The following is a 12437-nucleotide window of genomic DNA, read 5'->3' as shown; positions in this document are numbered from 1 at the left end:
AAAGTCCACTTATTAATAATGTTGTAAAAGTTTAAATAAATTAATAAAATAAAAATATAACTAAAACACTATATGAACTTTCTATTAAATATAGGAAGAGTTTAATATCCATCTATTGAATGGTATTATTCAACAATAAAAATATATTAATGCTGTTACAACAAATTTTGGATCGAAGAAAGTAATTTTAAAATTAAAAAAACCCATAATTTATCTCAAAAGATATTGTATACTCTATTTGGGTTCTACTTCTATTAAATACCCATTTTTCAAAACTCTAACAAAAGTCGAACTTAAGGTGTTATCATTGCTTACACTTTTCCACCTGCATCACATTCAAAGTTAAAAAAAAAAAACATAAATTAGAAATAAGCAACCAAATATGCATATTATAAAGATAATTAAATAATTTTAATCTAATTTTTACAAGAGATTATCAACAAAGAAACTTTTGAATAAAAAAGATTTTGAAAATATTTACCTATATTTGGTACATAAGTGATAAAGGAAAATGGTCATTTCTAACTTTGCAAGATTCACTCCAAGACATGTTCTTAAACCTCCTCCAAACCCAACAAATGAAAAAGGTTTTGGTGTTTCCTGCATAAATTATAAAATTTACTAAAATACTATCCAACTTTAAAAATAATAGTTTTATTTGCTAACTCTTTTTTGAAAAAAGAGGGGGTAAAAATTCATTCATTACAAATCTAAGAGTACAAATCAAAAGGCCCAAATCTAAATGGAGAAAACCCAACACTGAACAAGAAGAGGTTCTAAAAGGCATCCCATCATATAAATTACGTAATTTGTCCCTCCATAATTGACTCCTTTAAAGTATTTTTGTACTTAGGGTGCATACAACCTCAACCATCCACATCCCACCTATCAAGACTCTCTAGATCTTGTTATGCTAAAAAATCATACACTCCATTCTAATCCCAAGGACTATGAAACAAAGGAAATATGATCTAAAGCCAAATGATTAGTAGGAGCATAAAAAATGACAAAATTATAGATTTCTTCATAATCAAAATAAAAAAAACTATAGAAATAGAAGAATTAATTTAAACCCCCACCTAGGGACAATCTTCCTCAGAACTCATAATCAAGCACTTACCCTCAAACTATAATGGGATATAATATAGTGACAAGACCCACGAGACTAAATTAAGGGATCTCTATTATCCAAACCTTCCTCTGTTAGTTTGGTTTGTTAAATAAATATAATATTAATAAAATGCAAACCAATCAAATCCCAAAAAACCTTTTGTTTAGTGATGTTGATTTAACCCATCACCTTCTATGATAAAATAATCATTTATGTAGATTAGAGAAATGATAACCAATGGTTTTTACTAATCTAGATTCTACAAAAGTATGATCCCCAATAATATATACCTTCTCCTAGTCTATCTTTTGTCCACTCTTCAAGGCTTCTCCAAAGGACCCTTTCGAATTTTATTTTTCATAGACTTAAATTTAAAGAAACCATACATCTCTTAGATTTCAAGGTTTCCTTTATTAAAGAAAAATTTGAGTCTAACACTAATGCATCATTTTTCAATCTCAAGGCCCCACTAGGTAGTGACACATATAGAAGCATAGGAGAAAAATATGTATCAATAAAAACCCTCTTATAAGTGCACTATAGATATGTTATAATTATAATTCTTTTGTCCTCTTCTAATGTCACTCCCCATTGTTTGTCACCTAAGGATAAGTCAACTAGGATTTTGTCTTCTTGAACCAAGTCATCGAAAACTTTAAATTAGTTAAAATTTGCATCATTATGCTTATCTTTTAGAGTTCTCTTCTTACCTCATTCCTTCTTGCATGGTTTAATATAAAATAATCCCACTCTATCATTAGACCCTTTAGATGAAGAAGCCTTCTATTTTCCACCTTTGGAGCATAATTATAAGGGGCATTAGTTGACATAGATGTCAACATAGATCTAGGGAAGCTTCTTGGAAAATGCTAATACTCATGACATATTTTGGACATGAAAAAAAGTGTCTCATAGTCTATCTATTGAATCTAGGAGGAGGATCCAACACATATTTCTATAGAATTTGGTGGCAAGTCCTTTAAATCAACTTCAACATAGATTCAAGTATAAGATATCACCTTCATGTCCTATATATGAGTACCTGAACCTAAATGTTTCCCAAGAATAAGACTACTGGAATGGATAATTTATTCCCTCCAAAATTCAAATGAAATCCTTGGAAGATGAGACAAAACATGTAGGCTCAAGGGAAGCTCCTCTTTAGAATTGAAACCCACATGCTGGGATTTAATGAAGAGCACATATTCATCAATTGAATATGGGTTACCTTCAAAAGGTTTATTTTGATCTTATATGCATGAGAAAAATAAAAAAAAGTAATTTTTGGCTTCCAAGCTTATCTCTATGTCCCTTTTTGGTCTCTAAGCTTTTCACACCCAAGATTCTAGAATTAACAAGGAGAGTTGGAGCCCTACAAATTTATAGATAAGAGTGTGATTACTCTAATAAGAGACATCATCCAAGATCATCCCCAATTGAATAGCCAATACAAGGTGTTCTGGGCACCTCTCCAAGCATCCATTCATGTTCTTTATTCTTTGAGACCCTTTGAGGATAATGAACCTTTGCTAGCCAAAGTATTGTTGAAATATCCTAGAACATTTTAATATAATGAAGAATATAGGATAAAAAAATCCATAGGCCTTGTGCCCACAGGTTCAAAGAAATAATTTACTTTTCTATGCAAAAAATCTGAAAGAACCAAAACCTTCACACATCAAATAAATCACACCATAATTAACTTTGAATTAAACAAAAAAATAGAGAACATGAAAAGAAAGAAAATACCACAAATGAAATGCCATAGACTAAATGAGTGGTTTACATAAATAGCCATTAAAGAATAACATGCCTACTCAGTACAAATATTGGCTCAAAAAATGCAATCACCACTTGCAAATCACTACCTCACCTATTTGATTAGCTTCCAAAGAAAAAACCCTACCCTAAATTGTAAACATAGATTGTACCAAAGAAAATAGGAAGCAACTAGGATTTCCCCTAGCCAACATGAGAAAATCTTAGTCCCTACAGCTCCACATCTAATCTCCCTTATTTTCTAATTGATATCTATAATAAGTATAATCTCTTTATAAAATAAGGTGTATTTAATGACATCCAATAATGACATGACAAGTTTTCTCTTTATTTTGTAATTAATATTAATAACTATAATCAATTTAAATATCATATTACTAATGCTATAATATCTTGATTTAAAATATCAAATGTTAAGAAAAAGAACATAATGACTTTACTGTTTAATCTCATTACTTGCCTAATTTCTATAGTAATTTCAAGAGATACAATAAGCAACATCATTTGTTTTATATTCTTAGATGGGGAAAAACCATTTTTTGTTGGACCTTTTATTGATTGTTTCATTTAAAACATAAATACTAGGCAAAATTTGTTCGACATTTCCTATAATGTATCTTTTCTTTATAAATAAAATATAAAAAATCAATATATATTTTGTAATGCTAAGTTGAAAAACTTACATCAAATCTCGAGGGGTTGAATTTTGTTGGATTTTCAAAAAGGTTGGGATCATAATGTAGCCCATTGGCATCAATATTGACGCACCAATTCTTTTTGATAAAAAAACCTACAAAAATGAAATTAACTCATATTTTAAAATCCTCTGATTAGTTTTAAACTAAACTGTAATTTACAATATCATATATATAAAATCGATAAAGTAAGAGAAACTATACCTTGCAATGAAGCATCTTGAAGTACTTCTCGAGAAATCCATGGAGCCGGGCTTGACATTCTTAAAGTTTCAAATATTACCTAATAGAATTGAAATTGAAAATAAATAAAGTCATATACTATTTATTTTAAAAATAAAGCCAAAATAAAATGTATATAGATAAAATTGAATTTAAATACTTTTAGAGTATATGGCATATCACTAATATCATCCCATGTTAAATTAGTTAAGTTTGATGAAGTATTCTTCTTTTCTTGGATCTTCTTGTACTCCTCCTATATCACACCACAACACAATTTTTTAAGATACAATATAAAATCATATATTTCTAATAATTACTAATAAATAAATAACATATACTTAATAAAATTATGAATTTAGATCATTTAGTTATACAAATAATAACATTTATTTGAAAATACCATAAGAGCTTCTTTGGCAGTAGGATTGTCTTCCAAATATTTCATTGCCCATGTGAGAGTTGCCTCTGTTGTAGAATGTCCTGCTAAAAGAAGAAGAAGACAATTATCTTTTATCTCCATGTCGGTCAATCTCTCATCTGGAGGAAGCCCATCTCTTGAAATCATTGATTGAATGAAGTCATCTTTGATTTCATCTCCCTTTCTTCTTCTATCAATTATGGTGTTTAATGAGGCCATAATATCTTCTCTAGCCTAAAAATCACAACATCACAATTCTCAAAATAATAATTATATTGACTATAAATGTTTCTAAATTTGACTTTGTGATCCATATTATATAAAAACTATCACGGAATAAAATTTAGAAAGAATTACAATCAACAATATAAATTGCACAAATCTAATATCCTTAATTAATAACCACGATTCTAAAATGTTTTCAATAATGGTATTCACTAATTAATATAATTTTAAACTTAATTGAATTCACTTGTTAACTTGTTTTTGCCCCCCTGCCTCACTCTTGTTTTCAGCAGAGAATTTTTGAGCTTTTGATATAGTTATTATCACTTATAGTTCAATAATAGTCACGTGAAGGTAAGAGATGGGCACCTTAAGTCCTCTATAATAAGCTGTTCCTGGTATATTAATGGCAAAGCTCTCGCTTGCCCTTATGATCTCAGTAAATCTCTTATATAAAAGAGAGAGCTCCGGCCCTTTGGTTATGCTTGCTGTTATATAGCTTATGATTTGAAATGCAAACTGCCAAAAGATCCAATGATAGAATTATATTTCAAGGGTACTTAGAAAAATAGAAAAGTAGATATGGGATTGAAAATAATTTTTGTACTTACTGCTGAAGTGCCATCAAGAGCAGAAACAGTTTTCCCTGACCACCCATCAAGAATATCATGGCAGATGGCTTCCATTTGTTCAAAATTTTTCTTGAGAATATCTTTTGACAATGGCTCTCCAACCAACTTTCTCATTTTCTTATGATCATCTGCTCCTACGTAAAACAAACTATTTTTCCCAAACATATCTGCAACTGCTTTTCCTCCGCCAAATCTGAACAAATTGTGCTCTTTTGACCATATAAACTTCACTGCCTCTCTTTCTGATGTGAACACCCTGTTATTCCCAAGGATGTTGGTCAAAAAGGTTCTTCCATACCTACATAGGATGACCAAAAACTTAATTAGGACACAAAATCTTCAAAACTTTCCTAGATGATTATATCCAAACTGTAATGAATCAATACAAGGAAAAAAATATGATGTTAATATTTCAAATGAAAGACAGTAAATGTCTGAGATTCAATTGTGGTGTTGTTTTTTTGCATCAATGTTTTCAATTATGTTCTCCATCATTCATCCTGATGATAGATCAATATGATCCGAAACGTTGATAAAAAAACTCAATACAATTAAATTTAGAAACATACAAAGATAACCCTTCAAATATTAAGAATGTCTTATGTCTTACAGTTTGGCTCTTTCTTCTGTGAAGCTTTGGATTCCTTTTGGGCTTTTAAGTGATGAGAAAAATGAAAGAGTTTCCCCAACAATGGGAAATCCTGTGTGTCCTGGCACCACCATTCCTAGACCATCATTTCTCTTTCCTTTCCTTCTCAAACTCATCAAAACAAAGAAAACAACCGTCATTAGAGGAAAAACAACTTGGAGGGCAACCAACTTCCACATTTCTGCCATTTTCTCTTCTGATAGATTTCTACATGCCCATTACACCTGGTCTATTATATATGCAAATATATTGGTTAAATCTTCATGTCTTGGAGTGCCCACGGAATTCAACATTATTTATCTTCTTGCAGTCCTGCTGGCCGCTTCAGAATATACTTGTACAACAAAGAAACAAAGGCTTATTCAATTAAGAACTCTGCCATTATATTAAAATCCAAACTCTTTTGGCTTATGGGTGTTTGGCCTAGTAAACTTGGAATCCTTGCTTTACAATGTATCCAAAAAAAAATTTAGCCATCAATGGCTTTTTGGGATTTAAGCATTCTACAGCAAGTTTAGAACCAAATAAACATGCAAGACAATTGTTGAAACCCAAAGGGCAAATTGTTTTGGCAATAGGAATATGCCATTTTCCATTTAAAAAACAAACAATGAATAGCTCTCTACCTTTTGTAAATAAGTTTTATATGTTATCTAACATTGTCATTGCCAATGTGATAATAACTAGAAAGTCAATAATGATAAAAAAAGGTACCTTTTGTAAATAAGTTTTATATGTTATCTAACATTGTCATTGCCAATGTGATAATAACTAGAAAGTCAATAATGATAAAAAAAGGTTAAGTGGATCCCTCTTTCAAGAGGTTCTTACAAGCTTGATGTTAATGTTACTTTTAAATAATTCTTTTCACAGCTGTCCTAACGTTTCCCTTCATCATGTTATGCAGAGGCTCATTCAGTGATATTTGTTTGGTTAATGTTGAAGTAGAGTGATATTTTTTCAAAAGATTAATCAACAGTTAAACTTTCTATCGTGATCCAATCTTTGAAGAATTTTCTAATTAGAGTTGTATTAATATGTGTCAAAATATTTAAATGGTAACCTTATGGTTGGAGATGATAAAATACATTGACTTGTTTTGGCAAAGCGTTTTGCATGGCAAAGATTTCTCTCACAAATATAACAAAACTATAAGGGCTTGTCATCAAAGATGCGACAGATTGTGAGGTCAACGGATAGAAGTGATCACATGTTTGGGGAAGATCATTAGTTCATCAAGGGAACTATAGTGGAGGGATAGCATTTAGACAACGATTAAACTCTCTTTCATAAGCCAATCAAATTCGAAGAACTTTATGCATAGGTTATGTGATTTCAAGGAGTTAAATTTTTAAAACGAAATCTCTATGCAAAATATCTAGGCGACCTTTGATTTGTCTTGTAGATGGTGGAATGGCTTAAATATCACACACTAACCTTAATTCCTAGACCAAAAGTATTAAATAGTCAAAGTTGATCTTTTTTTCCGGAAGCTTAATTCTTCCCTTAGTGTGTGATGTTTAAGGGTGGCTGTAGATTGTTGACAACTACTTTTACATATATCAAGAATAGAAAACACACACCTCTTAAGGGGAAGACTTGCAAAATAGGTCCCGAGGTGCTCAAAGCTATAAAACCTTGGATCTCTTGATACAAGAGTAATGAATTGGGGTTTGGATAGTTGCCAAGGGTGTTAGACAATTGGTGATTAGGGTCTCGTGTGAGGTTTGTAAAGATAGGTGCCCTACATGTGAAGTTAGGGGTTATACTTAAAACAATTGTGACCAAGCCATATGTGCATCAATTGGTTTTCATTATTGATTGGTTTTTGCCAAAGATTCTCGCATGTCTTTCTTTTAAATCTTCTATTCATCGAGTTGATGTAGAGCACACACAAATGTTTTATTGGTTCTAGAGAATATATCAACTATTCATCAAAACGATGCAGGAGCACATAAAAAAATTTCATCAGCTTTGTTGAATATAAGGAAAAGTAATTGATGAGATGTGTTTGGATTTTGTTAGATGTTTTTAGATGTGATATGTATGAATTAAGATAACTATTTCAAAATAGTACTTCAATATGTAGATTTAATTTATTTTTGATATAACTAGTAGTATAATCAGAGTGTCAGTCTTTTAAAGACATACTAAAAAGGTCATTAACAACTTGTTCAAGAAAAGGCCACATATAACAAAACCTAGAACAAAACATTTACAACAAACTAGTATAATAGCTAGTAACATACATCAAGAGTTGGTAGGCAATTCACTTACAATGTGGACAAAAGAATGAGAATATGAGGAGGAATGATCTTTACTACGCAAACAAACAATAATATAGACAATGCTATCATTCAAGCAAGTGGGAAAATCTCCTTTATGAGATTATCAAGACAAGGAGAAAAGTGTTGATAAGTTCACATCGTCTGCCAAAGGTTGCAGTAAAACAAGAGCAACAAGTGAAGAATGGTCCTCATGGCTAGAGAGGGACACACTAGAAACAAGGGGTGGAGTAGGATCCACAAGGTTAGAGAAGGCCAAACTAGAAACATGAGATCATCTTAGAGGAGTCATCATCAACTTGTGAGGAGTTATTAGAGGAAGAATTGAAACCCAGGACAATCAGGTGATCACCCTAAGTGTCCTTCCATCAAGTGGTAATGCCCTTACAATATGAGAGAGAATAGTCCATTGCTAAGTGACCAGTAAAGAAGCATCAACAATATCAAAAGGGAAGGCCCTGACAATCCAATGATTTATTCCATGGCCTATCCTCAACCATGAGAACCAAATCCCTAAGAAGAGGTTTGTACATGTGAATATCAACCCAAATGCAATTTGTTAAAGAAGAAGGGAATGTGATTTAAATCAAATGAATATGAAAGGAAAATGATTGGGATTAATTATTTAGGTTCCCTTTTACTCCATTTCAACTAAGCTAAGACATGTAAATTATGTCTATTATTAGGTTGCACCAATGATAGCTTATGTTTTGTGACTGCTTAAGATGGGGACATTATCTGAAGTTAATTTAATCCCCAGTTTGGGTATAATTTGAGGTTTTTTCTTTTCTAGACATTCGATGTTCAACATTATATTAAGTTTGAATTGTCACATGAATATATAATTCTTAAGTTGATGATAAAATTAATTTTTTTGATCTCTCTCTTTGTATCATGTATTTTTCTTTTAGATAATTTCTAGGAGTTGTGGGGTTTACTATCAAATCTAACATGATATCTTTGATATTTCTTCGTGATAGGTATTTCTATTATAGGTGATTATTGTCACAAAAGTTTTCACCTTTGTCCAAAGTTTTTACCTAAGGAAAACCTTTTGAAACATGGATTAGGGTGCACCTAAACTACACTTGGAGAGGAAAAGGGAAGAAAACATGCATTAAACACTTACCTAATCTATCCTAAGGAGGTGATGCACCAAAATAGAGTGTTCAAACCAATCTCTGCCCATACATGCACACTTGAACTGTTATGATATCAAAGATATACAGATTTGGACTTGTTTAAATCCAACAATCACATGCAAATTAGACAACCAAAATAAATAACACAACGAAGAAGAGAGTTCACTATATATCATTCATAGGCCAAAAGAGATATAGTCATGCAAATTATAGATAACCACAATAAATTGATGAGAGGCAAATGAATCTTACATAGTACATCAATGGTTGAAATGGACAAAGTAGAATGTCATGAAGTTCAGAGGCAAAGGGAATTTACAATAAGCATGCCAAAGCAATGCCAGAGACATAGAGAAGAGTCGACTATTACAAGGGTTTTGAAATATTCCTTTATAGCTTAGACACAAACTCTGGATTGCTTCACAACTTAAGCAATGCATTCAAGACTATTAGAGGATGATTGAATATGATCTAGATGATGGATTTGATTTGGTATAGCTTCAGAGGTAGGAAAATCATCAAAAACCTAACTTGATTGAAACCCTAAAGTGATAGAAACGATGCTACTAATGCTTTGACTAGGTAGATGGATAACCAAGTGGTGATCAAATGTCCTTTGTGTTGTTTCTAGCCCCTACATTCATTTAGAGTGGTTGAGATCAATCATGAAGATCAAACTGTGCAGAGAAAACTAACCTTTTTCATTCCTGGCTCAACAAATCATCAACATTAATAGTTAAACTAGGTCCAACAACTGGAATGAGCCATGTGGACCAATGGTTTTATTTATTTCCATTAGCTTGCAAAGGTCTTCACAAGTTGACTACCTTATTACCTTAACCACACTATCTTTTCAACTTAATAGTAACTACTCTAAGAAATCACAGACTTAACCATCATGTAGCTGTGATTGCTTACCTTCAAACTGGGCTCTTTGGGACATGTGTTTGTTTATTTTTATGTTGCATGAAATAAAGTCCAAACAACTCTGCATAGTGACATAATGATGACCATTGATCTCATTTCATTTGACAGTCTCAAAGATATGTTAATCCTATTAGCACATCAACCAATGAGAAATGTTGCCTTTTGCCAAGTCACTTGATAACTTTCCACCTTGCCTAGGACCCACATGCCACATGTCACACTTTCACTTTCTTGCATGAAGTGAAGCCTACACACTTCTACAAAGTGACAAAGTGATGATCATAGATTTTGCAAGATCCGATGGTGGATGAAAAGATCTATTGAGGACTACACTGACTGAAGGAAAAGGGGCCCATGGTGCTATGTGGTGAGTTGTTGCTTTGTTGCTATGACAAAAGGTTCTGTAATTTTTGATAGTGACAAAATGAAAACCATGGATCCTATTGCATCAGATGATGAACAAGATCTGGGCCCAAAGAAATATTAAACGTGCAGTCATTTAGGAAATGAGATATAACCTAAGGTATTAAAATATACATTTTTGCATGCCTTGATATTTGAATATTCAGTTATATGAATGTTATACTATGTTTCAATTTAAATATTTCAATTTGGTGGGAAGGAAAAAATAGTTAACAATTTTGGCGACTCAAGGGGGATGCAAGCCTATTATGCATACGACTAGTTACCTTCACCATCCACTGGGCTACAAAGTTGAAAAATATGAAGATCCACCCTCTGCACAAAACTAGAACACTGAAGGAAAATAAACTTTGTAATTGCAAAAAGCTTAGGAAAATCCCACCTCTGTCCTCTGCAAAACCTCTTCAAAACTAGTCATTCCAAAGGAACAAAACCATGTGCACCACTCACTTCTTGGAAAATAGGAAAGAACTGAAAGAAACTACCTTAACTATATACATTATTTTACATATATGAAAAGTTTAAACAAACCCATTGACTAGTTTGTTAATGTAGCTCATCCCCTTCCTCACCAGTTGATTTCTTCTCTCATATATGAGGTCAACTAAAAATGATAGCAAATGTGAAAAACACACTGCTGCATGAAATACCTCCTTCTCAATGCTGAAAACAACAAAGCTCTCTAGTACTAGTACAATGTTAACTTGAGAAAAACATGCTTTCTCTTCTTTTTTATCTTCATCCTCATGCTCATGAGTAAGCATGATTGGGGGCAACTTGCAGATTTTTTGTAGAGCTAGATGCCTTATGGGGCATCGTGGTGCTGAAGCACTCAAATAAAAAAAATGTACATATGCCAATCAGTCACTACTGAGTGTTAGTTCTGCACGAGCTGACTAGAGGAGTTTATCTTGGGATTTGTATAGGTCCTTGTGGGGTCAGTTTACCCTATTCTATATTGTTGTGGAATAGTCTATAAGCCGTTTTGGCAAGAGATAAGGATCTAGATCTTTCTGTAAGCCATTTTGGTCTCGCAAGGTCAGTTTTCCTATGTAATAATCTAGAATGTTCCCTAGGCCATTTTAGCTTGTATAAATGGACTCTTCAGGTTTAGAGTTGGATAGTTTTTCTTGGAGTGAAGTTGCTTTGGATAAAATTTTCTGGATACAAAGTTATGGAAGAAGACATCTTTAGGAAAGCAAGTGTATATACTATTCATTTAATGAATTAATTAGAAGAATATTATTATCTATCTCTTTCTAGTGCTGGTTCCTTTTGTTTTTTCTTCTGTTGATTTTATCTCTACATCATTTTTGGTATCAGAGCTTGGGGAAAGCTCCTAAGGTGCTTGAGAAAATCTTGGGAAAAGCTTTTAGCTTCTAAGGTGGATTGGATTTTGTGACAAGTTGAGGAAAGAATCTATAAGTGTGGCCACAAGACTAGGTTGAGAGGATAGAACCTAGATAGGAGACAATGGTCACAGGAGGAGATTTATCTCATGATCAAAAGATACTATTTGATGCATGGGTTTCATATTGGGATTTTTAGAACAAGAAGAAGGAAGAAGCAAGGAAAATAATGGAAGAGAAAATGAAGAAACGAGAAGAGGAAGCCAGAATAGATCAAGAGATAAAAGAACAAATGGAATTCTCAATGCAGGAACTGTGAAAGCATGAAGAAAATTCAGTGTGACTAAAAGAGAAATTGCTAAAAAATACTGAAAAAGAAAATACAAATTTGGAGCATCAACCAATTCAAATTACAAAAGCCTATACCAAGACATTGAAAGAGAAGAGTTATCTGTTGAAAGAACAACCTGATCACATTGATGCTGATATACCAGATGAATAGATTGATGCTGATTTACCAAATGAACATAGTGAAGCAGATATACAAGGTGAGGAGCAACATGTTTTTGATGAAATT

General features: G+C 32.4%; 1 protein-coding gene across 1 annotated transcript; it reads right to left on the bottom strand.

Moving 5' to 3' along the window:
- Positions 1 to 234: 234 nt before the first annotated feature.
- Positions 235 to 5922, bottom strand: LOC149550149 (abscisic acid 8'-hydroxylase 3-like). Its single transcript, XM_089794435.1, has 9 exons — positions 5696 to 5922; positions 5065 to 5383; positions 4823 to 4972; positions 4211 to 4462; positions 3968 to 4063; positions 3790 to 3868; positions 3574 to 3680; positions 482 to 600; positions 235 to 325 (listed from the first exon to the last, which is right to left on the bottom strand). The coding sequence occupies exons 1-9, from the start codon at positions 5920 to 5922 to the stop codon at positions 235 to 237; spliced, it is 1440 nt and encodes a 479-aa protein (XP_089650561.1).
- Between the last annotated feature and the right edge of the window lie 6515 nt (positions 5923 to 12437).

The sequence above is a fragment of the Cupressus sempervirens genome, chromosome 7 (assembly GCF_028749045.1).
Source record: "Cupressus sempervirens isolate cs-2001-9-10 chromosome 7, ASM2874904v1, whole genome shotgun sequence".
Classification (NCBI taxonomy): domain Eukaryota; kingdom Viridiplantae; phylum Streptophyta; class Pinopsida; order Cupressales; family Cupressaceae; genus Cupressus; species Cupressus sempervirens.
The sequence above is the reverse complement of the archived record's forward strand: the minus strand, read 5'-3'. Positions and strand labels throughout refer to the sequence as shown.